This window comes from Scyliorhinus canicula, chromosome 3, assembly GCF_902713615.1.
Source record: "Scyliorhinus canicula chromosome 3, sScyCan1.1, whole genome shotgun sequence".
In the NCBI taxonomy this organism is placed as follows: Eukaryota; Metazoa; Chordata; class Chondrichthyes; order Carcharhiniformes; family Scyliorhinidae; genus Scyliorhinus; species Scyliorhinus canicula.
The window spans coordinates 166353133-166380100 of NC_052148.1; the positions used below are offsets into that span (position 1 = coordinate 166353133).

General features: G+C 44.5%; 1 protein-coding gene across 5 annotated transcripts in view; it reads left to right on the forward strand.

The window, feature by feature from the left end:
* LOC119963079 (collagen alpha-1(XXV) chain) overlaps positions 1 to 16239 on the forward strand; it is an 816994-nt gene extending 800755 nt beyond the window's left edge. For all 5 annotated transcript variants that reach the window (XM_038791652.1, XM_038791653.1, XM_038791655.1 and 2 more), the window contains 2 exons: positions 13408 to 13446; positions 16156 to 16239. In XM_038791652.1, the coding sequence (XP_038647580.1) occupies positions 13408 to 13446; positions 16156 to 16158 (42 nt within the window). In that variant the 3' untranslated portion in view covers positions 16159 to 16239. The remainder of the gene's footprint in view (positions 1 to 13407; positions 13447 to 16155) is intronic.
* The last annotated feature ends 10729 nt before the right edge of the window (positions 16240 to 26968 follow it).

The following is a 26968-nucleotide window of genomic DNA, read 5'->3' on the forward strand; positions in this document are numbered from 1 at the left end:
AACACACCAGCTCTCACCACAGCCAGTTTTCTCTGGAGAGTCAGTGATTCTAAAATTTATATCAGGCTCCATTCATCAGATTTTGGCAGTCTTTTGAATGTAACAGCTGTGAGTTGGGTTTTCCAGCACTCCAGAAACCCACCAGCTGAAGGGAGATAGAAACTGCCAGGTACATTCTTTTCCAGCACTGTTTGATGGCCAGTAGGAGCAGGAGTGCTTCACCCAACCCCAACCACCACCATATGAGAGATATGGACAGGGTGGATAGCAACAAGCTTTTTCCAAGAGTGGGGGTGTCAATTACAAGGGGTCACGATTTCAAGGTGAGAGGGGGAAAGTTTCAGGGAGATGTGCGTAGAAAGTTTTTTACGCAGAGGGTGGTGGGTGCCTGGAACGCTTTGCCAGCGGAGGTGGTAGAGGCGGGCACGATAGCATCATTTAAGATGCTTCTGGACAGATATATGAACGGGCGGGGAACAGAGGGAAGTAGATCCTTGGAAAATAGGCGACAGGTTTAGATAAAGGATCTGGATCGGGGCAGGCTGGGAGGGCCGAAGGGCCTGTTCCTGTGCTGTACCTTTCTTTGTTCTTTGTTCTTCTATCTTACAGCACCTTCAACAAATATTCCACCTCAGTTGCACTCTCCCTAAAATCCACTGACCCCACCCCCACAACCCCCTCCCCCCGCCCCCGCTCCACCCTTCCCCCAACCACCAAGATCTTTAGACTCTCCGCCCACCTCTCAACTCCCCCATGAGCTCTCCTTAGCTCCCTCCTTTGCTCGGTGCTCCCACCAGCCTCCCAACTAAACCCCTTTGTTCTGGATTGCTGGAGACTGTAGGCAGTGGCTCCTGTCTTCCACCACATCCTATTCAATTTTTATTCCAATCATGCAGGTTCTATAATGGGCAAGCCATCCTTTCCACCAGGTAACCACTGATGCAGTGAAGATGTAAGTTTACTCCAGTGTGTTTTACCTCTGGCCTTGGCTTCAAAATGTCCCTGCCTGTTGGCTGTGACAGTCGTAAAATACATTTGATAAATCCCTACCCAGATGCTGGTGAATGCAAATTCATTTTACAGAAAAAGCAACAAATGACATTCTCGCTCCAAAATACCCTCACAAAGAGCCAGATGTTGAAATTAAAATGGAATACACTGGGAATACACAGGGGACAGGAGAGAACTACAACATGTCCAGCATATACATATCAACTGAGTTCAATCCAGTGATACCTGTATTAGTATTTGCCTGCAAGTAGATGTATGTTAATGAGGCATGGAATTGTTTTGATCTGGTGAGTTGTAAAGATCTCTTTCACTTTATTTTATTTGAATGCGTTCATCCAAGTGGGGAAAAACCTCCTTGGAATGCCAGTGTACTCAGGGAATTTGGAGATTTCAGACCCATGAGACAGTCAGGAAGCTGAGATACACTGGAACCACCAAACACCTCATTACACTGGATCTATCAGACTCCTCAGGGAACTGGGTGACAAAGGACACAATAATCTGAAAGGCTTCTCACAGAATCCAAGTATTGACCATATCATTAACCAGGGACAGGGCATTCTGTTCTTGTAGATAGTGTCATGATGGTACATTCCTGTACTGGTATGGTGGTTGCCTGATGCAGATTAAATTCGACCTCTCATTTGTATTGCAGCGTACGACCTCTGATTAGAAAATGGGGTTTCAATAATAACAACGTACTTAGAATATAGCTCATTTAACATGGTAAAACATTCCAAAGTATTTAACAAGTGATATAAATAAAAAAACATTTTGACACCAATCCACAGAAGGAGAAATTATAATGTTTAACATTAAGCTTGATCAAAGAGGGAACATGTAAAGTTGGAGAGGTTTACAGAAGGGATTCCAAAGCTTAGAGTCAAGACAGCAGAATGCATAGTCACCAATGGTGGAGCAATTAAAACCAGAGGTACGCAAGAACAGAGAGATCTTGAAGGGCAAGAAGAGGCTACAGAGGCTACAGGGGTGGGGCTTAAAACAAGGATGAGGATTTTAAAAATGAGACAGCATTAGATGGAGAGCCAATGAAGGTCAGCTAGCACATGGATGATAGGTGAACCGAATTGAGCATGTTAAAGTGGCACAGTGGTTAGGACTGCTGCCTCACAGCACCAGGGACCGGGTTCGATTCTGACCTTGGATAACTACGGAGTTTGGATGTTCTCCCCATGTCTGCGTGGGTTTCCTCAGGTTGCTCTGCTTTCCTCCCACAGTCCAAACATGTGCAAGTTAGCTGGCTTGGCCACGATCAATGCGTAGGGTCACGGGGACAGGGCAGGGGAGTGTGCCTCTGTCGAGTGCTCTTACATAGGGTCAGAGGAGAATGGCCTCCTCCTGCTTGCAGGGATTCTATGAAGATATGTGCAGCAGAGCTTTGGATGAGCACAGTTTGTGTAGAATGGAAGATGGGATGGTGAACAGAAGTACATTGAGTAGTCCAATTTGGATGTAACAAAGGCATGGATGAGGGTTTCAGCAACAGATGCACAGGAACAATCAAAGAATGTTATGCAGGTTGAAGTTAGCAGTCCTTATGATGGTACAACTGCGTGCACAGCACATCTTTGGATCTACAATTGGGTGTCAGACAAATCGTATGACAAATCAGAGACAACGGCAGAGTCCAAGGAGGTAGAGAGAGAGCTGGGGGGTCATCAGCATATGTGTGGAACCTTCTGTTTTCCAGCGATGTTGCCAAGAATTATCATTGAGATGCAAAATAGAATGGGAGTGAGGATAGATCTTTCATGAACTGCAAAGAGAACAGAGAATGAGTGGGAAGAGCCACAGAGAAAAAGTGATTGTCTGGCTATAATTATATAAATAAGAATGGAACCAAGCCGGGGTAGTTCCACCCAGCAGGAAGGCAGTGGTGATGCATTGGAGGAGAATGGCGTGGTTAACCATGTTGAAGGCTGCAGACAAGAAGCATCAATGCTTCACAGCTCCAGGGTCCCAGGTTCGATTCCCGGCTGGGTCACTGTCTGTGTGGAGTCTGCACGTCCTCCCTGTGTGTGCGTGGGTTTCCTCCGGGTGCTCCGGTTTCCTCCCACAGTCCAAAGATGTGCGGGTTAGGTGGATTGGCCATGCTAAATTGCCCGTAGTGTAAGGTTAATGGGGGGGATTGTTGGGTTATACGGGTTATACGGGTTACGTTTAAGCAGGGTGATCATTGATCGGCACAACATCGAGGGCCGAAGGGCCTGTTCTGTGCTGTACTGTTCTAAAGGTCAGGAAGGATGCGAAGGGGTCGTTTATTATGGTCAAAGTCATAAAGGGTGTACTTTGTGACTTTAAAGTGGGCTGTTTCGGCACCGTAGCCAGGCCAGAAACCTGATTGAAGGGATTCAAATCTGGAATTGTGGGAAAGGTAAGCACAGATTTGGGATGAGTTAATTCATTCAAAGATTTTGGAAAGGAAACTTACTTATTTAGACGTAGTTTCTCCAGTCCTATGTGGGACAGTGGAAAGCAAGACTCTGCCACCAACCCTGGTCCATCGCAATCTATTTCACCTTAGCCCAGATGGTGTCCTGCTCTTGGAGATCCTTCTTAAGTATACTTCACAAGATCTTCTTCTGCCCGGTGGCATCCACTCTAATACATGTCCTGCCAGCATCAGTCACCACTCCATCATGCCAACGTCTCCAACCAGTCCTCTGAAACACTTCCTCATTGGTGATGCTGTCTCTCCATGTGATGCCCAGGATCTTATGTAGGCAGAGCTGGTGAAAGACATCCAACTTACATGCCACCTTTGCTGTTCTCTTCCATGTCTCACTGGCATCAATTGCAGTTGATACTACTGTGGACCTGGAGAGTTGCAGCTTCATGGCCATGTTGATGGTGTGGATGCTCAGACCCTGTGCAGCCACGAGAAGACTGCTGCTGCTTTGCCGATTCTTGTGTGGATGTTGATCTCTACATCACCCTCCTTCCTGGACATGTTGCTTCCTGATGTGCCATCAATGACCACGAGATGAAACGGTGAAACTATTGAGGCTTTATTGCACTAGATGTTAAGCCTCCTGCAGCTGGAACCAGAATGGAAGCAGCGCAGGAGAGCGTACCCTTTTATACTGCGCCTGCTGGGAGGAGCCAGCAGGCTGGGATGTACTGTATTAACTGTAGTATAGTGGCAGTGCTGTAATACACGTAGTGTGACCAGTGGTGTTTACCACATTCACCCCCTGTTTAAAAAAAAGTCCAGCAAGGTGAGTCTGTCGGGGGCTTTGACCCTCTGCCGCGATCGCCTCAGTCCTGGTTGTGGTGTGGACGCCGATGTGGGTACCTGTGACTCCGGGAGTGTGTTGTCCTCTCCTTCTTCACCTAGTAGTGGATCCGGTGAAGGTACGTGCGGCCCGTGGGCGCCGTCATCTTGGATGTCGTCCACCATGGCCGCCATCTTCGGCGCCATCTTGGACCGCGCCTCAGGACCCCTGCTCGCCTGGCCGTTCACGGCCTGCTGATACCTCCGCCACAACCGACCAGCCCAACAACTCCCAACATCTTCCGCAGCTCGCCTCCATCACCCTGGATCCTTCTCGGCTCCACAACCTCGCGACCGCTACAACGACTGTGCGGCTCAAAGGGCACGAGATGACTTGCCTCTTTGATTCTGGGAGCACAGAGAGTTTGATCCACCCTGCTACAGTAAGGCACTGCTCCCTCCCAGTCCTCCCCGTCACCCAAAACATCTCCCTGGCCACCGGATCCCATTCCATACAGATCCGGGGATACTGCATCGCGACCCTCTCCGTATAGGGCATAGATTACAGTAACTTCAGACTCTACCTCTTCCCCCACCTCTGCGCTGCCCTGTTACTAGGTCCCGATTTTCAGTGCCACCTCCAGAGCCTCACTCTGAACTTCGGCGGACCGCTGCCCCCTCTCACCGTCTGTGGCCTCACAACCCTTAAGGTGATCCACCCTCACTTTTCGCAAACCTCACCCCGGACTGTAAGCCCGTCGCCACGAGGAGCAGACGGTACAGTGCACAGGACAGGACCTTATCAGGTCGGAAGTCCAACGGCTTCTGCGGGAGGGGGTCATTGAGGCCAGTAACAGCCCCTGGCGAGCTCAAGCGGTGGTAGTTAAGACTGGGGAGAAACACCGGATGGTCATCACCTACAGTCAGACCATCAACCGGTACACGCAGCTCGATACGTACCCCTTCCCACGCATATCTGACATGGTCAATCAGATTGCGCAGTATCGAGTCTTCTCCAGAGTTGACTTGAAGTCCGCCTATCACCAGCTCCCCATCAGCCCAGAGGACCGCAAATACACTGCATTCAAAGCAGATGGCCGCCTCTATCACTTCCTTAGAGTTCCCTTCGGTGTCACCAATGGGGTCTTGGTCTTCCAGCGAGAGATGGACCGAATGGTTGACCAGTACGGGCTGCGGGCCACATTCCCGTACCTAGATAATGTCACCATCTGTGGCCACGACCAGCAGGACCACGAGCAAATCTCCAGAAATTCTTCCATACCGCCAAACTCCATAACTTCACCTACAATAAGGAGAAATGTGTTTTCCACACCAGCCGCTTAGCCATTCTTGGCTACGTTGTGGAAAATGGAGTCCTGGGGCCCAACGCCGTCCACATGCGCCCCCTCCTGGAACTCCCCACTGCCCCAAGGCCCTGAAACGATGCCTGGGGTTCTCATATTACGCCCAGTGGGTCCCTAATTATGTGGACAAGCCCCACCCATTCATCAAGTCCACCACTTTCCCCCTGACGGCTGAGGCCCGCCGGGCCTTCAACCACATCAAGGCGGACATCGCCAAAGCCACGATGCAGGCGGTCGACCAGACCCTCCCCTTTCAGGTGGAGAGCGATGCATCGGACGTGACTCTGGCCGCCACCCTCAACTAGGCGGGCAGACCCGTGGCTTTCTTCTCCCGCACCCTCCATGCCTCCGATATTCAGCACTCCTCTGTCGAAAAGGAGGCCCAAGCCATTGTGGAATTTGTGCGACATTGGCGGCATTACCTGGCCGGCAGGAGATTCACTCGCCTCACTGACCAACGGTCGGTTGCCTTCATATTTAGCAATGAATGCTGGGAGGAGCCAGCAGGCTGGGATTTACTGTATTAACTGTAGTACAGTGGCAGTACCGTAATACACGTAGTGTGTGACCAGTGGTGTTTATCACACTTCCTAGGCAGGGAAAGCAGCCTTGATATGCCGTTGCCTGATGGTGATGGGAGGAACCTTGTTGCTATCCAGTTGTCTAGTCATGCCACCAAAGCCAGTCCCAAGCTGGTTCAAAAAGGAGTGTTGGACATGGGACTAGCAGCCTCAGTCTCTAAACCCACCATTGCTACTGAAACAGCAAGAAATTGGAGTGGAAAGAGAAGTTGGAAATGAGTCAGTAATTTCCAGGTACAGAGACATCAAGGGTAGTTTTCTGGAAAGGAGAATGAATGACAACAGATTTGCAGTCTAAGGAAGGCTGGGCAAGATAGAGGCAGGGTCTTCCAGTCCTGTCAAAAATCAATGGACTTTTGGTTGATCCACCACATCCCCTGCAAGGGGTTCCATAGAATCCATAGAATCCCTACAGTGCAGAAGGAGCCCAATTGGCCCATCAAGTCTGCACCGACCCTCTGAAAGAGCATCTTATCTTGGCCCACTCCCCCATCCTATCCCCGTAACCCCACCTAACCTGCACAGCTTTGGACACTAAGTGTCAATTTAGCACGGCCAATCCACCTAACCTGTAAACTTTTGGACTGTGGGAAGAAACCGAAGCACCCGGAGGAAACTCAAGCAGTCACAGGGAGAGCGTGCAGACTCCGCACAGACAGTGACCCAAGCCAGGAATCGAACCTGGGTGCTTGACGTTGGAGGCAGCAGTGCTAACCACTATGCCACCAGGCTGAAATATCCAAGCCAGGAGGGGGTAGTTTAAGAAAACAGTTTGTAGTCAAGAAAAGAAGATGGGCTTTGTCTTTACATTCCTGGATAGTGAACAGTTTTAGTGATTGCATATTTAGCATGGGGTTTTACTGTTTTCAAATTAGGAGAAAGCGGACACTCCCACTTAAGCTTTTTTAATAAAGAAATATCCACGAATGGTCAGGAACTTGGTTGATGCAAATAAACATTCAGCCACAGAACTCTCTTCAGGGAGGTAGAGTACAATTTACCACCACAAGAGTCCAGATAACCCAGTTATTGCTGGTTGTGCTTAACCCTCCCAGCCTTCAAGCTCAGACCAGTAGAGTAGTCTAACTGAAGTTACAGGGTTTCATTTTGAGAAATGGTCAATAAAAATGCATAACCAATCAATGCAGTCCCTCCCACCTTAAAATGAAGCAGTCAACAAGCAATGGTCAGAGGAAACTTTCAACTCGGCCCTCACAAGTTGATAAACTAAGATGCAGATGGTCAGGATGTTCCTTGGAAAGCAGAGCGTGTTCTAACCTGACAGATACTTGGGATGATTACAGTAGAGGTACGATTTCCAACTGGGTGCAATAGGTGTTGGCATTTTCATTCTAATTTTGTTATAGAGTTGAACATTTTTATTACGTCTTCTGTTCAGGTCCAAATTTGTGTTAACATTTAAAGACTGTAGAGGGAGGGAAACATTGGGCTGGATTTGACATTCCCATTGTGGTACCAGCCGGCCGGAGCAGAATCCATCAGGGATCTGTGTCAGCTGAACCTGATCCTGTGGAGACCAGCCGATGTTTGCAGGAAAAGCGGGCTTTCGGCATGATCACGTGGCAGGGCCCACCCAGGGCAGCACGGTAGCATTGTGGATAGCACAAATGCTTCACAGCTCCAGGGTCCCAGGTTCGAATCCCGGCTTGGGTCACTGTCTGTGTGGAGTCTGCACGTTCTCCCTGTGTGTGCGTGGGTTTCCTCCGGGTGCTCCGGGTCCTCCCACAGTCCAAAGATGTGCAGGTTAGGTGGATTGGCCGTGATAAATTACCCTTAGGGTCCAAATTGCCCTTAGTGTTAGGTGGGGTTACTGGGTTATGGGGATAGGGTGGAGGTATGGGCTTGGGTAGGGTACTCTTTCCAAGAACCGGTGCAGACTCGATGGGCCGAATGGCCTCCTTCTGCACTGTAAATTCTATGAAATATCAATTTATGGCCCGGGCACCAGATTTAAAGGGCGGGCAGCCAGACCTGCGAGACTTCACCTCTCCTGTAGGCTTTGAACAAGCTGTGCATTTAAAATCTCCGGCAATCAATTTTCTGGTTCTCAAACACGTGACACCTTTCAAGGGCTAGAAAGAAGAGTCAAGTGGTGTCCCTCAAGTTCATTCTTGGGCATTTGTGGGGTAGTTCAAGAGGTCTGAAAATTCACAATCCACCCAACGAGCGTACCCCTGTCCCCCATTTGACCCCGGGAAGAAACAAGTGGCTTAGGAATTAAGCACCGCTGTAAATTTAATGGCATCTTGCCTGCAAGAGGGCGCAACGCTCCCATTTCCACATTGGCAGCAACCCACTGCCGGTTGAATCCACCACCCGGCACCTTGACATTTGACCTCCTGCGCGTTTAAATGATCATAACCATCATCTTTCCCACTGCAACAGGTTGGATTAAATTCACCCCACTATTATCAAAGCAGGTGCAAAGTGTAATGTGAATCACTGCAGCATTTGTTTGTCTTCCTGAAATAAGAAAGCATTCCTAATTTCCTCTTCAACTTGGAATATATCAATCTTGCTTACTTAATGCTCCTTTTACCCCTTTGGTAGTATACATTTAACCAAGACGTCTTCCCTGAGCTCATCAGTTCCAAGCTTACACTAGCAACCCTTCCCTGACTATTAACATAATGTCAAGGCTTCTGGCTGACCGCAACAAATTGCACTTCACTCCCAAAATGACTCAACTTTTCATATTAGATTTCGATATTGCTTCCCAAACCCTTCTTAGCTTGTAATGCAACCTCCTGTTCCGTTTGTGATATAAACTGTGTAACCAATTGTACCCCTTACTTCTATTGTACCAATAGGGCAAAATTTGAAATGTTAAATACTCATTTGGGACATATAAAACTTATAAAAATTCATCAGTGAAATGTTTTACGATGAATTGTGTATTTTAATAGAAGACTACATTTTGATGAGATTCCATCTCACACATGAATGAAAATATGACCAATGCGCACATTATATATTTATGAAAAGCTGTGGTATATTGTATTTGGTTCTTTCACAGTTCAGACCGATTGACCCTAGCTATAAAGGTAAAGTGTTCAATGGAATGCGTTGTTGTGCATGATAATCTTCTCTTGGGGGAACAAAATGTCGGTTCTAAACAAAATCCTGACAATGTTATCATTCTGATTTCTGGACATTATACGTGATTTATTATAGAAAGTTGTGATAAGCAACAGCTAGCAATAAGCTGTAAGACTGCTATTGATCATGTGTGCTAAGTTTGTGTTGCTTAAAAACTGATTTGACTGCACATTTGCACCTGTAGTTTACATAAAGAGCTGCAGTCTTGAGTCCTATGATTGCTGATTCCGAATGAGAGAACAAGGAGCTAATAATGATGGTGCTGCTGTAGGTGCAATGATATTTGAACATGTGACAAGTGCTACATTACAGTGTTCAAACGGATGATAAAATATATGGCATCACAAGGGCAATCGTAAACAATCCAGAACAGAGTATCTCAAACCCTGATAGAGGACCTTTTCTTTCAACCCAACTGAGATGTAGGAAAGAAGATGTTCCTGTGTGTAACAGCCCAGGCAGCAGGATTTAGAAATAGATAGGAGCTGACACCTACGTTACTGACTCTCTGTCTGTATTGAGCACATTTCCTGGGTGGACAGACATGAGCGTCCTAATAGTGCCTCCTATGTCACTCTCCAAGGATTTCTTAATTCTTCTTATTCCTTTTTATTGCACCTGAAATAAATAATGAATTTGAGTGCTGGAAGGTATGAGGTGGACAGATTTGGAGGAACTGTAAAGCGGCTGGCAGAAATCTCCTGTGAGCCCATCATGTAAGTCTTTGCTTTGTCAATCTACACAGTGGGGATGAAGGCCATTTGTTGCTATTGGTTGTAGACCAAAATTCTGCTGGAGGTTGCACTGCTACAGACCTTTAAGGATGCGTAACTTTCCAGCCTTGAGTTGAAGAAAATGCCAATTCTGCAATGGTTATCCTGGCCAGTGTACAGTCAGCCCATTTAAACTAGCTAAATACAACATTCAGTGGAAGTCAAGCTGAGTGAAAGCAAAAAGGACACCACCCAACTTATGATGGGGTGAAGTGCGGGGGTGTGAGGGGGGGGGGGGGGGGGGGGGGGTAGGGAGGGGGGTGGATAAGTGAGCATTACATTTATTATATGTACCCAGTTTTTCCACGTGGGTTTTCCAGTTCTCCTGCTGATTTTGCCATGTTTCCACCAACCTGCTGAATTCATTTTAGTGAGAAATTAAGAACTCCAGGATAGTTTCACCCCATAGGTGTTAAAATAAGCTCTGTGTAAAAAGCATAAGAAGACACAAGCAAACTAGCAAATCAACACTAAACATAATTGGAATTAGAAAACAATTCCTAACCCCTCTGATGCCTGGGGAAAGACCATAAAATGAGATATATCTTGACAGATTTAACAGATCAAATATTGAACACTAATGAGATAAGTGTTTGTAATTCATTCTCAGGTATGAGCCTTGCTTGCAAGGTTGGCATTTATTGCTAGTTGCCCTTGTGAAAGTGGTGGTGGGCTTTCATAAACCATTGCAGTCCATGTGGTCAAAATAATTAGGTTATGTGGAGAGTTCCAGGATTTTGATAGCGTGAGGCAGCAAAAGTAAGTCTGATCCTGATCCTGCATTAGAATGGGGGAAGGAAATTAATTCAGGAACCTCTTAAACCAATGGAAAATGTACGAGTGGAAATTGGGTAATATAAGTCTCAGCTTGGATGTTGACTTTATTATTATTAAAAGTCTGCCCACACTCCCTGCTTTACACACGAAGGGTGCTATGTAATAATGCTCCCAGGAGAAGGAATGAGGTGTCCGGGGGTCACTTAATTTAATGGAAGATGAAACAGCAGCTGCCCATCAAAGGGATGAAAATTGAGAATTTAGTTGGTAGCAGATTGAAAGCTGATCATGGTTCCTGACTGCAAGTGGTAAGAACCTACTTTTAAACCATTACCATGTTTTTCATATTTGCTAAAGTACATAGCCGATTAAATTATACTTTTGAGATTGAGACGGCAGCAAAAGAAAAACACCTGCCTTCAGATTGACAACAGGGTTTTATAAGTGGCATGCAGCGGGCCACGTAGTCTTGGTAGACTTGATGTGATAGACATGGAGAGAGTAGGAGCTTTTTTTTCTGTAAGGCACTTTGTTGGACAGGGGAGATTAGGCTGAGCTGTGCTTTGAACTCAGGGGTGGGGGGCGGGTGGGGGCGGGGGGGGGGGGGGGGGTTGATAGTCCAGGGAGATCAAACGTGGGTGTCTGTGGAAGAGAGATTGAAAGAAGCTCCAGAGATCCAAGAACACTATGTTGGCAACATCTCCATTTCAAATTCCTCCTCTCAGGCAGGTGGAATGATGCTGCTGGCCTGCAGGGAGTGGGTGCCTGTCCAATGCAGTTGAAATATGGCGGCCAGACCTTTGAACCCATGACATAATGCGTGGGTCAGTAACTTCTTGCCTGCCCCCATTACACAAATGGTCAAGACTCTTGACACTACATGGATAATTGGCTGGCCTTCATGAGCGGTCAACCAATCCCACCCAAGCGCAGAAGTTTCACACAATTTCAGTCCCGCCATCAGGATATTGGCCATAGCATAAAGTCCCATCCAAAAATTGGATCAATTTGCAGGGATACAGGGAAGAGGCTTTCAGTGAATTACTCTTGGGAGCGAGCCAGGACAGAGTTGATAGACAAAATGGCCTCCTCTACTAAAGCCATTCTATAACTCTAAGAATGACAAGCTGAGAACTGCCAGTGCTGGCAAAACCAACAAAATTCAATATGTTCAGAAGGGGAGCATGTTGGGACAGAAAAAAACCGTGCTCATAAAAACTCAAAAAAAGATTCAAAAGTGCGACAACATTGTTAACCTGCAAGTTTGATAAAAACTGAAAAGAAGCCATCACTTCTGGACCAATTCTGTAAGTTACCAACAATAAGGCAATTAACAAAACAATTTTCCAGGCAAATGTATGTGAGCAAGCACGTGGCTTGGTGTCATGTTTGTATGAGTACGTATTGGGCGTGATTCTGCCAGACGCAACAGGTGAATCCTGCGAGAGCCCCAAATCAGGCTTCGCATCAGGCCGATCGCAAATCATCTGACTCACTATGCCCATTGCAATCTGGATCACACCCTCACTGGGCAGATACTTATATTTAAATGAACCATTAGGCTTATTTAAATGCCCAGATACCATATGCATTCGGCACCAGGGAGTCAAGGCCACGCCTGCGAGACCTCAATCAGATGCTGTTTAGCACTAGTTTCCACAAACGTGGACCAGGCACAGTGGCACCTCGGGGTGGGGGGAGGGGGGGCTCGCATTCATTAGAGCCCCCACGTGGTTGGGGACAGGGCAGGGTAGTACTCTGGCACCTTGGCATGGCACCCTGGCAGTGCCACTCTGACAACCTGGCAGTTTCATCGGGCAGCCCGGCAGTATTGTGTTCTAGGTTGGCACTGTCAGGGGAAGGCCTGAGAGGCCTTGCCCATGAGAAGAGAGGATGAGTGTGGGTTTGAGGGAACAAAGAAAGGTTGGGAGTTGAAGGGGTGGTCCTCAAAGCAGAGGGGGATCTGAAGGGGGAGGATTGCAGCGATCAGGGCAGCATTCAAAATGGCGCCTTGATCTGCGAGGAGCCGGTCCTCCTGGCAAGCTCAGTTTCCCAGTGCAGGAAATGCCTGGCCTCGATGGGGAAAACTCCCCGAGGCCCAAAAAAACAGCAAAGGTGCTGTTGAATAGCGGAGTCAACCTTGCCGAGAAATATCCCGCCAAACACACCCGAAACCGGACATAGAAACCTTTCAGCTGAATCACGCCCATTATCTTTTGCAAAAGCAGGGTTCAGAAGAGTAGAGTTGGAACTACTACACCTTACCAAGTTAGTTACAGAACTACCATTGATCCATTGGGTAGCTGAATCAGCATTTAAGCTTGGTTTGCACTGTAATGTGGAAATTGTTGAACAATGTGCCATCATTATTAGATCTATTAAATTTAGATACTGAATTCCTCTTTGGTAATCATCAAGTTTGTAAAATTGTTTTTACTGACAATGACACAGTTAAATAGGTCATTTGGCAAGAGTGCCGATCCCTGCTTTTGCTTCTTCCTGTCTTTCTGCATACTAGTCAAAGTCTCTATCTTTGGTTAAAATAGGGCCCAGATGGATTGCCGATGCCAGGATGTTGGCAGAAGGTACGTAGTGCATGATCTTTTTTAAAGATAATGGGTATAAAGATTGTGATGCATTCACCACAGATACGTATCATAAACATATCCTTGTAGTATCCTTTATATTATGTTAGGCATGGTTTCACTGTTTGCTGTTATGGTGAAAGTTGTAAATACTAATTCAGATACAGGAAGTCAATCTATTACATGGAGGAAGGGTAACAGTCTCACAATGGGATCAGTAGACCCACTGCCCCATTCACACCACCAGACAGGTGGTTGACTTTTTGGAAAAGGCCTACCATTGTGCAAATGATGTGCCCATTTAGAAGAGGTGGTAGGCCTCTTCTCCCATGCAAATCATGCTCCTAATGATGTAGGTCAGACCCCAATTATAGTTCTAAGGCTTATTGAACAAATCCTGCGACACAAACAGACAGCCCACGTGAAATGGCCTCCTAATCTGAAATAATCGGGCCTGAGAAAGAATATAATTGTTCCTTTTGTGGAGCTTACACAGGCTTAGGGGTCTCTGCCTCACTTTCAACAAAGTAACCACAACGAGCAAAAGCAGTTTCCAGAAATTTCCTGGCCGAAGTGTTCATGTTCAATTTTGGAAATCATCAAGGCCCTCCAGTTTATTCTGATGGAAATTAGGGCAATCTATCTTGAAAATTTCTCTGAGATGGAACATTGTGCATATGTGACTCCCTTCTGCAAATGAGACAGGAATAAGTCAAGAAATTGTAGGCCAGTTAGTGTTTCATAGATTCATAGAATTGTGAAGGATACAGAACATTCAGCCCATTGAGTCTGTACCGGCCCTTTCTCCAATAGAGCATCCTACCTAGGCCCAATCATCCTCCCCTATCCTCGTAACCCCACCTAACCATTGGGCAATATTAGCATGGCCAATTCACCTAACCTACACATCTTTGGACTGTGGGAGGAAACCAGTGAACCCGCAGGAAACCCACGCACACACGGGAAGAGCATGCAAACTCCACACAGATAGTCATAGAATCATAGAATCCCTACAGTGCAGAAGGAAGCCAATTGGCCCATTGAGTCTGTACTGACCCTTAGAAAGAGCACCCTACCTAGGCCCACGCCCCCAAACTATCCCTGCAACCCAGTAACACCACCTAACCTTTAGGACACTAAGGGACAATTTTGCATGGCCAATCCACCTAAGCTGTACACCTTTGGACTGTAGGTGGAAACCGCAGCACCCGGAGGAAGCCCAAGCAGACACGGGGAGAATGTGCAAACTTCACACAGACAGACACCCGAGGCTGGAATTGAACCCAGGTCCCTGGCGCTGTGAGGCAGCAGTGCTAACCACTGGTCCACTGTGCCGCCCAGTCACCCGAGGTTGCTTCAGTTGTTCACATTTTTAGGGTTTTTATGCCAGATGGTTCTCTGTCACTGGTTCCCCCACAATCGGACACCACATCCTCTACTATCCAGAGCGCACACATTCTTCCCAATTAAAGGGGCTGGTTTAGCACACTGGGCTAAATCGCTGGCTTTTAAAACAGACCAAGGCAGGCCAGCAGCACGGTTCAATTCCCGTACCAGCCTCCCCAAACAGGCGCCGGAATGTGGCGACTAGGGGCTTTTCACAGTTACTTCATTGAAGCCTACTCGTGACAATAAGTGATTTTCATTTCAAATGGTAGCATGAGTTAGGGAGTGTAACAGAGAACTCTTATCCTTTGTACAAACCACTAAACTACTCTGGCTCCTATTTCTTTTTGACACATGATTCCACATAAATCCTCTTCTTTTTCAGAAAAGAATGAAATAGCACAAATCCACAATGAAGTGCAAGCTGAGCACTAATAGATGGTTTATTATCTAAAATGTATGAATAAGTAGTTTACAGTATTCAAATTGAGGAAATATATTAGTGAAAAACTGCTCCATTCATATGGCCCTCCAGTGAAGGAAATGGCGGTATTTTCACTGGACTAGTAATCCAGCAACCCATGGTAATACTCCGGGGATCTGGGTTCGAATCCCACCACAGCACATGGTGAAATTTGAAGTTAATATAAATCTGGAATTTAGGGAAGGAAATCTGCCATTCTTACTTGGTCTGGCCGACATGTGACTCTTAAAGTGTAATGAGATAAAATTGACATGAGTCAAAGAAGGAAGTGTTAGGAGATGGGACTAAATTGAAGGAGAAAGGAGTTGAACAGGTGGAATGATTTTTAGAGAGGGAATTCCAGAGCTAGGGGCTGAGACAACTGAAGGCACAGTTCCCTGTGATGGGAATAAAGGACTGAGGGAGATGCACAAGGGACCAGAATTGGAAGAATACAGAGCTCCTCAAGAGTTAGAGGACTAGGGGAGGACACAAAGACAGGGATGGGTGAAGCCATTGAGGGATTGGAGAGGATGAGAATTTTAAAATTGAACAATGGGGGTCAATTATTATATAATCTTTCTCTAAAAGGAAAATGTTCAGCTAAAAGCTACCCTAATCCTAATTGCTGGTAGACGTGGCAGCCATGTTTGTCTGGCGCACAGCTGTGTAATTTGAAGTTTCAGCAGCTGGTTGGGAAGCAACTGATGTAATTGCCACTTTATTGCTGGTGTTTACTTGAAGCCTTTTTCATTTACTGTCTTCAAAGAATGTGTAGATCAACAGGATTTGACCATGTGTTATTACTAATCTTTTAGTGTGTGTTTACTTAACGCTTGTCTGATTGTTTTGTTTTGCAGTGATGAATCTAACACGAAAGCATGAAGTTTGTATATAATGCTCCATAATTTTGTATTTATATAGTTGTAACTGTTTTTAAAAAAGTCAAGAACATGTTCACACATAGCTGCTTCTACTTCTTTATAGTAAGAAGTTACACATTGTACATTGACTGATAGAACAGTCCTGTCAGAGACTCATAGTGTTAAAAAGAAACAATGTTGGAATGTTGTTTGCATGAGCTCACTGTGAGCTCTGTCTCAGCTTGTGTATTTTGCATGGACAAGTACCATTGATACATATCTGGGCCACGTTCTGTCATATAATTGTGACCAAATAGACTAAAACAGATGAATACTGTGGAAGGTCATTGGCTGCTGCCATTGCAAATTACTGATCTTTGCTTCCAACCTCCACCTAAAGTTCCATCACTGATTTCTGGTGTCGTATCTGTTCTAAAGAGAAGTGCATGAAGTGTTTGACAAGTGCTTGATGTGTGACCACTTCTGAGTATCAAACGCAAACGTCTTGTACAGCCAGACCTGTGGCCTAGGCCCTGAACTTTCTTTTTCTCTCCTCATCTAAAGGGAGGAAACCCCTGGCTTGTTGCTAGAAAGAAATAAAAGAAATGCAGATGAAAAGGGGTTTTGAATGTGCGAGAAAAAAAGCAACCTAAACTTCTGTTGTACAACATCCTGTCTTGTGGGTCAAGTCACCATGGCAACATAAGTTATTTTTTGTTTTGTGCGTGCCAACTCCAGTGGATGGCAAAGTGATGGAGTTCACAGTTCGGTGCTCTAAGGTTCAGTCCTTGGTTCACACGCAGCCGGTGAGCACTGGGTGTTTTCATTGTACGGCTACAGCATGGAACACATTTCATTCGGAGGATTTGGAAGATGAAGGTGTTTTTGAGAATTCCATTTGAGAATAAGGAACAATTCCCCAAGGTGCAGAGAGGTGTTAATCCTGAATGAGGCAAAAAGGAAAGAACCCTTGCCTGAGATTGGGAACTGGCACCCAAACATTGTTCACCCCGAATGGGAATTGCAAACCGGCTCCAGTGGGTAATGTGGAGTTGAATTTCAATGAGAGGATTGGTATCATACAACTAAGGCATCTCGCAAAACACTTTTTTGATGTTACAAACAGTGGAGAGATGCTGAAGGTATTGTGCATGACAATTAGGAAGATTCCAGCGTGAAAAAGCAAGAATGTTTGGATTTGTATGGAAATGCTCTCTGAAGCATATGATCCCAAAGCTTTAATCTGATGCATCAATGCACAAATACCTTTTGTGCCTCAACTACTGGCTGTGGGTTCACTACTTTATACATTCATCTTTCATAATGTAAATGCAAATGCACAGTATTATATATATATATATATATATATATATATATAAAAATATCCATTTGAGTCATTTTATGATAATCTGTTGTCAGCTATTAATTATTATAGTGTGTTCTATATTTTACCATCTTTTGCAGTCAGTTGCTGTGGACATAACATTTATATCTGATTCAGTTTCTTTTACTGTGTTTTTTCCTTGCACTGATCTGCATCTGCAGGCAGTTTTATTTTTATGGCACCTTGCTTTCTGTTTTTGTTTCTGAGTAATCACTGGTTAATGCTTGACGTCTATCCCCTATTGCATTTGGAGCATCCTTTCAATGGCTCTGACATACACAGAAGCTCACATGGTTGCTAGTGGGCTGGATTTGTATCAGATAATCTTGAGTTTTTGAATGTCTGCAAATTCTAATGTGGAAGCCAGATACTAACAGCCTTCACTTTTCAAAAGTAACCCTTTCTTTTTCTCCCCGCTCTTTTACATCTTTTGAGAATGGAAATGCCAAAGTTTGTATTTCATTACTTGCATGCCTTTCTTACATAAGAATCAATCCAATTAATTATAACCCATCCAAGCATAGTGCACAGGAATATAGTAAAAGTGCATTAACCCTTTGCAATGGAAACTTCATGGATCAGAATTTGTAATTAGGTATTAGGTTTTTCATTATCTGTAAAGAAAGCATCAAAGCTCCATGTCCCGCCCTTTACTCACCTGTTAAACAGTATTGAGCTTGGCAGAACATGGAAGTACATGTCAAGTTATTGTTGCCAACTATTCACATCTTCTCCTGGAAAAGCATGCATTTTTTTTAAAGCTTGCTTAAAAATCTAACAGGTCTGCACAAAGCAGAATTTAATGAGCTCATTTCCAAACTCATACTCATGATTCTATTTTTTCCTTCATTTATTCCCTGCGTTTCAAGAAAGCTTTTAGCAGTATTGATCTAAAATGATATAATTTACAAGAGTAATTTGGTTATAAGTTGTCAATCATTATGTAAATAATGTAATAATTGCACCCATGACAACAGTGGATCACTATAGCTATGGTTCCAATCAATGATCCATGCTTTGCGGATTGTGTTTAAATGGCATGATTGCAAATTTTATGTGACCCTAACCTCACCATTAGATATGGCAGCTGCAACACTTAATACCAATTTTGATCATGGCTACAACTGGGAATTGATTGTATTACTTTTATTTAAGATATGCTTCTTTCAGAGTCCTATGCTGCACAGCACAGTTCTGTATGAATAGAATGTATCATAAGAGACTGATTTACACAAGATATATCTAATTCGCAGATGTTTCCTGATGTGTTTTTTATTCAGCACTTAACATGTTCATTCCCTATTGAACATAATGCATTGGTCCTATCGCCCTTTGTTCTTCACCTATCCTTGCTAAAATGGAACATTTTGGCTTGATCCTGGTTTCTTTACCGTTTTAAGTGAGTTATTGAATAATGTATTAATTGAGTCATGTTTATGTTTATTCCAACACATGGATGAAGGCCTCGCAACCTACTTCATTGTACTTTATTTTAACATGATGTAGGCAAAAAGATGAAGCAACTGTACATTTTTTCATGCTAAGACCAAGTTTTTGTATAGTTGCCAAAATCACATTGCTGCTTTAGCTGAGCATGGTTTATATTTTGATTGCGCTAAGCATAGATTATGTATCTTTTTTGTATAAAATGCCAGTTACTTTTTATTTTCTAACTTTAACCATTCCGCATGTTCCTCAGTGTTTTTTTCAATGCGCAGTTATGACAGTGGTTCATCAAACCAGCATTATTTTTTAAATGAAGGGAATATTTTATGCAAGCTTTCTTATTTTTAATATATATATTTATATATATTTGCTCATTGTCCTGTTCAAAGCCTCAAATGCACCACTGAACTGCAATTAATTAACATTATTATTGTTTTTCAGGTTTTTCTAAACTAAATGTACATCACACTGCTTAGTCAGGAAGCTTACATTTCAAACTAGTTAGCTCAGAAAAAAAAGTTGTTTGAAATGTTTCCTGTGCAAATGTTTTGTATTGATTTTGTTTTTATTTAAATGCTAATACATGGAATCATTTTGCTGCCCGTGTACTCACTGCAGAATGGTGTGAATTTACCGGAACAGTGTTACACATCAGCTCCTGGTTCAGTTTCGCTAGTGATGGCCGAGTTGTTCCAGTATATTTTTGTGGAATATCCCCCTTGGCACAACAGCAGACTTAATGAACCACTGAGAAGCACTGTCTCCTCGGCCTCGTCCTTGCACAATAATGCATGTACCAATAGGTATTGCATTATTTACTCCAACAAGGCGGGATCATAAAAATTTAAATCTTTGAAGGCAAAAGAAAATCATACATAGTTTATTAATGAATGGGATTTGGAGGAATTGGTCTTCTATTGTGTTATCCTCTTTGATTTCTATCAAGCATTTTCCAGTTTGATAATGACATATGAGGTTAGAGGTTCTCCAGTGCCCGATTTCATAGAATCATGTATTAGTGAGGCCATTCAGCCCATTGACTGTTAAAGCAGCAAAACTATTCTGTCCTTTTTTCTTTTTTTACTCTGAAGATGGCATTTTGTACCCTGAGAAGTACCCTTATTAATGTCATTATGTATGCCATTTGATTTGCTTCCATTTTCAGCTAAATTATCAACTTTATTGATTCTAAACTAAAGAAAACCCATTCTTGTCAGTTTATGATATCAGCATCCTAGTAACCAATTGAATCAGTGTCAGTTATTGCCTGAATGGTCAGTTGACTAATTGCTGCTGAGTGCACCATAAGAGCAAAGGCATGATACTGCAAAGGGCCATTACATTGGCAGTAAAATACAACAAATCCAAATTGAGAAAGATCTGCACAGGGTACAGAGGTATCATATCCAAACATAATTCCTGCTCGCCTTTCTGCTGATTGACAAGTTATTCATTTTCATTGAGCCTGTGCTGACAATTATTGCCACTAATTGTTTATGAAAATTCTGCATTGTGAACAGGCTTCCTAATATAATCATTTCCCTGCCCCTGTCTGAAGGTTCCCATTACACTGTGGGACCATCCTACTTAATACCATGAAAACATGCTCACTGGGCACCAGAATGCATAAATATCCAGCTTTCCATATCCATAGAATCTATAGATGCAAGTGTTTCCTAAGTTCCCTCCAGAAAGATCCAGCTCTATTTTTTATGTCTTCAGCCCTGGACCCACAATCTGGAGAAAGTATTTCCTCCCAATCTACCCCATCTGTTTTCCCTTAATCCCCTGAAAACCTCAATCAAGCATCCCCTAACCTCCTACATTCCCATGAATACAAATCTAGTTTGTTTAATCTCTGCTCGTAGCTTTAGCCTTGGGAGTCCAGATTTAATTCTAGTTGCACCCTCTTCAAGGCAAAATATGTTCCTTCTAAGTGGTGGTGTTCGGAGAACTCCAGGCGTGGTCTAATTAGGGCTTTCTATAGCTGATGATTGACTTTTGGTGCTGTATTCTATTGTTCTGGATAGAAAGACCTACATTTTATCAATAGCCTTTTTGATTCCCTCTGCCCTGTCGGTGCCTTGGGAATTAGCTTTTCCAGCTGAAGGGCAGGAGGGAAAGTGGTAGAGATCATTACACAGCCGGTCTCCACCCCCAGTGCTTCACTATTTTGTTAGGGCCTCCCATGATCTTAAATAATTTCCTACAGATTCGGTGTAGCTAGTATCAGGAGGCAGAAGGGAGCATTTGTAACCACCCATCTAATTTCCCTGCAATTCTGCTTAATGAGAACTCATAAATACTCACTCTGACATTTCTTAGACCACTGCTGACCAGAGGATCTGCGGAGGTGGCTGGAACAGGCTGAAGGCAGTGACCGTGTCTTGCAAAATCCTGGAGCCTTTGGTCATTCTGTATTCAGGCAACTGATCTGATGGCTCATCCCCTCTGCATTTGGTTTCAGTCTTGATGCTTTCCTGCATCTTTCCCAATGCATGATGTAACTAGAAATAAACAGGTATCCCAAGTATGGGCAACTGTCGAACAGTAAAGCCCTGGAATCATCTTCTGCACCATATCATCCTACTATTTTATTTCCCTTTTTGTTGCTTTGTCACAATTCCCACATTGAGAAATCTCTATTACTTCTTGGGCCTGGGTTTTCACTCCTGAGGTGGAAATCTCCAAGCTCGCTGGAAAAAGGTGCCCTGGATTGAGGATCTTTGTCTTGGAATGAGGGTAGAATGGGGGGGATGGAGTCAGGCCCGACAGTCCCCGGATGCAGATCTGAGGTAACCACAGGGGCTGCTGAATGCCAAGACGAGCTTTGCTTCTCTGGGACTTTGCCCCAGTTGCTTTTTTGAACATCGCCCCTCACCCCCTCAATCCCTGTCTCCACTCACCTCTCTTGCCCCTACCTGCAAACCCATGTCCCCCACTCTCCCAATGGTCTCTTATAGCCACGATGCCAACTGAGTATCAGCTGATGGTCTGACCCACCACCTATGCCCTTACACCCTTCATGCCAATTCACCCAGTATCCACCTTGATATATTTCAGGAACCATGCATAGATGTAATATAGTTCTAAATATCTATTACAGAGTTCATTACATAGAAACAGACTCTCATTCATGAAACTCCAATCAATACGCTTAAATTCTATCAAACACTTAATCCCTTATAAAAACAAGCATTTGCATTGATAACCCCATGTCAAAGATAGCTATTGTTTAATGATTTCGGAGCTGTCAATCACACAATGAATTTACAGGCCCCGCTAACTGATAATGACAAGTTGTGGAAGCAGCTAAACAGTGATAATATAATGGTAACCCTCCGGGCATGTCAACAAACAGCTTTTGGAACAGCAAGCATAGATTTCTTTTCAACTCAGACTCAGGCAAGCAATCCTTTTGCTCAATTTGTAAAAGGCAGCCTTTTCAAATAACTTGACTATACTATGTACCTTATCCATCCTTACATCTACTCTAAAAATACATGAGTCACACTGTGAGGGAAGGCCCTTGCTACAGTGAAAATAGGGTCTGTTTCAATTCAAATGGCCCTGTTGAGTTTGGGTTTCCCTAGTGTGAGTCATAACCCGAGGAGCCGTCCCTGATTCCACCTCCTCAACCCCCACAACCAACAAAAATATGGGGCGAGATTCTCTGACTCCCCGCCGGGTCGGAGAATCGCTGGGGAGGGGCGGTATGAATCCCATCCCCACCGGCTGCCGAATTCTCCGGCACCGGAGATTCGGCGGGGGCGGGAATTGCGCCGCGCCGGTCGGAGGCGGTTCGCAGCGGCCCCCCCGGCGATTCTCCGACCCGCGATGGGCCGAAGTTTCGCCCAATCTTTGCCAGTCCCGCCGGCGTAAATTAGATTAGGTCCCTTACCAGTGGGACCTGACGGCACGGGCGGGCTCCGGGGTCCTGGGGGGGTGCGCAGGACGATCTGGCCCCGTGGGGAGCCCCCACGGTGGCTTGGCCCGCGATCGGGGCCCACCAATCCGCGGGCGGGCCTGTGCCGTGTGGCCACTCTTCTCCTACGCGCCAGCCGTGTGGTCCTCCGCGATGGCCGGCGCGAAGGTGAACCCCCCCCACTGCGCATGCGCGGGGATGACGTCAGCAGCCGCTGACGCTCCCGCGCATGCGCGGACCTGTACCGGCCGGCGGAGCCCCTTCGTCCCCGGCTGGCGTCGCGCCAATGGCCTTCCACGCCGGCCAGTGGGGCACAAACTACTCCAGCGCCAGCCTAACCCCTGAAGGTGCGGAGGATTCCGCACCTTTAGGGCGGGCCGACGCCGGAGTGGTCCACTCCACTCCGTCCCGCCGGGCCCCCCCTCTCCGCCGCGTACGGGAGAATGCCACCCATGATCTATCAGGAATGTGGGTAGGACTTCTGGATCCAGATCCAGGTTCCATCTCCCATTTTTAGAGACCCCTCCATGAGTCTTTGAGAATCTAGGTCTAGGTTCCGTACTGAATTGTCCCTCAGTTTGGTTTATTATATACCTATAATGCAGACTTTTTAATCATTATGCACTAACTTAATTCCCTCTGCCTTCTCCAAAAAAAAAGGTGGTATGTCTACCAAAGGCATCAGTAAGAATAATGTCACCATCTACAGTCCACTGCATACCAGGGACTAATGTGGTGGCATTTCTTATAACTTCTACTATGCCTTTGCAGGAATGCAATTGTTTTACTCTCGTAATGGAAGTATGTTATTCAAGCATATGCTTTACTATAGTTATTTTGGTGGAACATTTAAAATAAATGTTTTGTAAAAAAAAAATGGTATATACAACACAGGCTTGACTTTAGTTTGCGTTTATTTTCCCTGCATCTAATTTCCACAGTTAATATAATCTGAAAGGGCAGGTCTTGTCACTGTCTTTTGAATGTAACAGAAAATACTGTCAGTTTTTAATTTCAAGCAAGGTTATATTGCTCTTTGCTGCTTTGACTGAGGGGAATAAACGTGTTGTATATTTGAATGCAGCAAAGCAAAGACAAAAAAAAGGTTCAAGTGTTGACTTTTTGGACATTTCAAAAGCAACAATAAACTTAACGCCTGCTCTTCTTGTGGCTTGATTCTGATGACATGATGAGGATTTGTATTATCTTGACCTTGATTCATTTTTATATTATTTGTTTGAAGGGTTTATATTTCACCCCATTTTATTTCAGTTGTGTTTTTGTATATTTCCAAAGTTTTGTTTCAATATTAAGAAGTTGACCTTCAGATCTATTTTTACAAGATGCTGTTTTTGGCGCATTTGAATATGATCACACTAAACTGTGTATGCGACTGTCTAATAATATATATCCCAGCCACCATTGCATTTCTTTACTGGTCATTCTGTAGATTTTTTTTTTGTATCAATTTCTGTAATGTACTGAAGCAGGTATGGTCTTAAATTCTAATCCACTTTCTGCCGTTGAGTAACTCATCTTTGCTGTATCAATTTCCGATTCAAGAATTGCAAGTGACAAACCATTTGAGAATTGTATCAGATTAGGCACAATTCTTTGTAAATGGCACCATTTTATTCCCCCATCAAGGAGTAATTTTTGGTTGTGCTGAATGACTATAATAGCCTGCTTTAACTCACGATAAAGCACTGCAACAAAACGGCCAATATCAACTGCGTGTCAAACATGCACTGCAATGCATGCGATCTGCTGAAGCATCAAATTTTCCAGTACCGTTTTAGTGATTTTTATTCTCTTCATTCAAACAAGAATTTGAAAACCAATAGGTTTGCTGGCCCTAATGCACAAATACGTTGGAGCACCAGTAGTACACTCACATGCCAACCTCCTGGTCGTATCCACCTTCACTCTGGCAAAGAACCAACACGGGCTCAATTACTCCCCAAAGTAAAGTTGCTCTTGTACCCTCTGCTGTCTAAGAAATAAGGTCACTTGCCACATTGGTTGTCGACCGTGCAAGATAGCAGGAAACCAGAGAAAGGAAACAAAGCAACTCGGGCAATAAAAAGGATTCTTATCCAGACTACCTGTGTGTCAAAGTACCTTACTATAACAACACCACTCTCATGTTGTACTATTCCTGTCTGTTCAAAGAACCTGATGGAGTGGGCAGCTTCGGCAGTGCCATACCTATGATTCAGCTGACCAATTTACATACATTTTATCACAGCTAATAACAGGAAATGTGGATGTAATTTAACACTTTCATAGGAAAATTAAAGCACTCAAGGTCTGTTTATTTGACATTTTATCGATTTGTTCAAAGATGTATTTATCATCATTAGTTAAGGATATGATTTTAAACAATGGTCAGAACAGTTTCTTTCTCAATTGTGAACCATACCAGTATTTTGTCTTTTGTTGGTATTGCCAGAATAAAAAAAATTCTTGGTGTACCAAATTATTTGTTTTATTAAGTCATTTATTCGGGCATAAGTGCCATCTCACCTATGGCGAACAGCAATAGTTTAATACTGCACTAATTTTAGAAATAGACTATTAATTCAGTGATGTAGAGCATTTTACAACACTGTATTCATGAGACTTGCAACTCCTAAATACATGTGACAGCATCCGTGGCCACAATAATTCTCTTTGTCATAATATCCACTCATGTATATAATGAGATGCAGTCAGGTAGTGATTGACACATAGGATGACCAGTAAGCATATAACACAGTACAGCCAATCACCAGACAGGACACTACCACTATAAAGCCAGAGGGCACTAGGTTTCTCGCACTCTGGGGACCCAGGTACTGAGACAGCCAGAGTCCACGAGCTAGCAAGTGCAAACACCATGCGGTAGCTAGTACGTCTGGTCAGGCTACTACAAGGTCACCAGTCAGATCAGTATAGTGTCGGCCCACAGCTGAATATGTAGGAGTTCTATAGTTGAATAAAATAGTGTTGGATCTTCTCCAGTGTTAGACGTCTGTTTCTAACTTCCCTGCATCGAGTGCAGTCCACATCAAACCAACCTGCCTAACTCATCACTCTTAACCTTTGGTTCATGGTGTAGTGTAATATTTGAAAGCACAGCATTATCATCTCGACTTAGCAATGTGGAAACTCTAGTTCGCAATTTTCATCTCAATACAAATTGAAAAGATCAATTTATCCCTATCACTAGATTTTGGAAGTGGGTATATTCTTATGTTTAACACCTGGACTCCAGGCAGAGTTTGCACGTTCTCTCCATGTCTGCGTGGGTTTCCAACTGGGTGCTCCGGTTTCCTCCCACCATCCAAAGATGTGCAGGTTAGGTGGATTGGCCATGATAAATAGCCCCTTAGTGTCCAACGGGTAGGTGGGGTCATGGGGTTACAGGGATAGGGTGGGCCTAGGTAGGGTGCTCCTTCAGAAGTTCGATGCAGACTCAATGGGCCGAATGGGCTCCTTCTGCACTGTAGCAATTTTATGATTCCCCTGGCTGGAGGACACGGGGAAAATTGAGTGGGGAGGTCTGCAACTGTCCCCACTACCCCCATTGTCATCATTAGATTATCTGTTCATGAATTTAAATGGATGAGCTAGCTACCTCAGGCAATGCCTTACACACAGGCAATAAAGTCAAATTGTACCCTAAAGGTAACTGGTGTGCAATAGTCATGGTGTAGTCAAATAAATTACCCTGTGGACATATGATTTTCCTCTCGTACCATAGGACCATGTTGACGGAGACAGGTGCTAGGTGTTATGTGATTGCTTATCTGGGGCTGAAGTCAAAAGTAATGAAGGTAAATGTGAATGGGCTTTCATTTAATGGGAGCAGTGATCGAAGAAGGCACAGATTCCTAAAGCAGGAAGCAGAAGCGCCAATTCCTTTCAACTTCCCGCTCTGAAGATGCTGAAAATCAGGCTGCCTGGCAGGTAACATTGTTTTCAATTCCCCATTGGCAAGCCAGGTCTTGTCTCAGTTTTCAAGCAGTCCTCAAAATGAGTGTCCAGTTTCCCTGGCCCTAAACAATGGGACC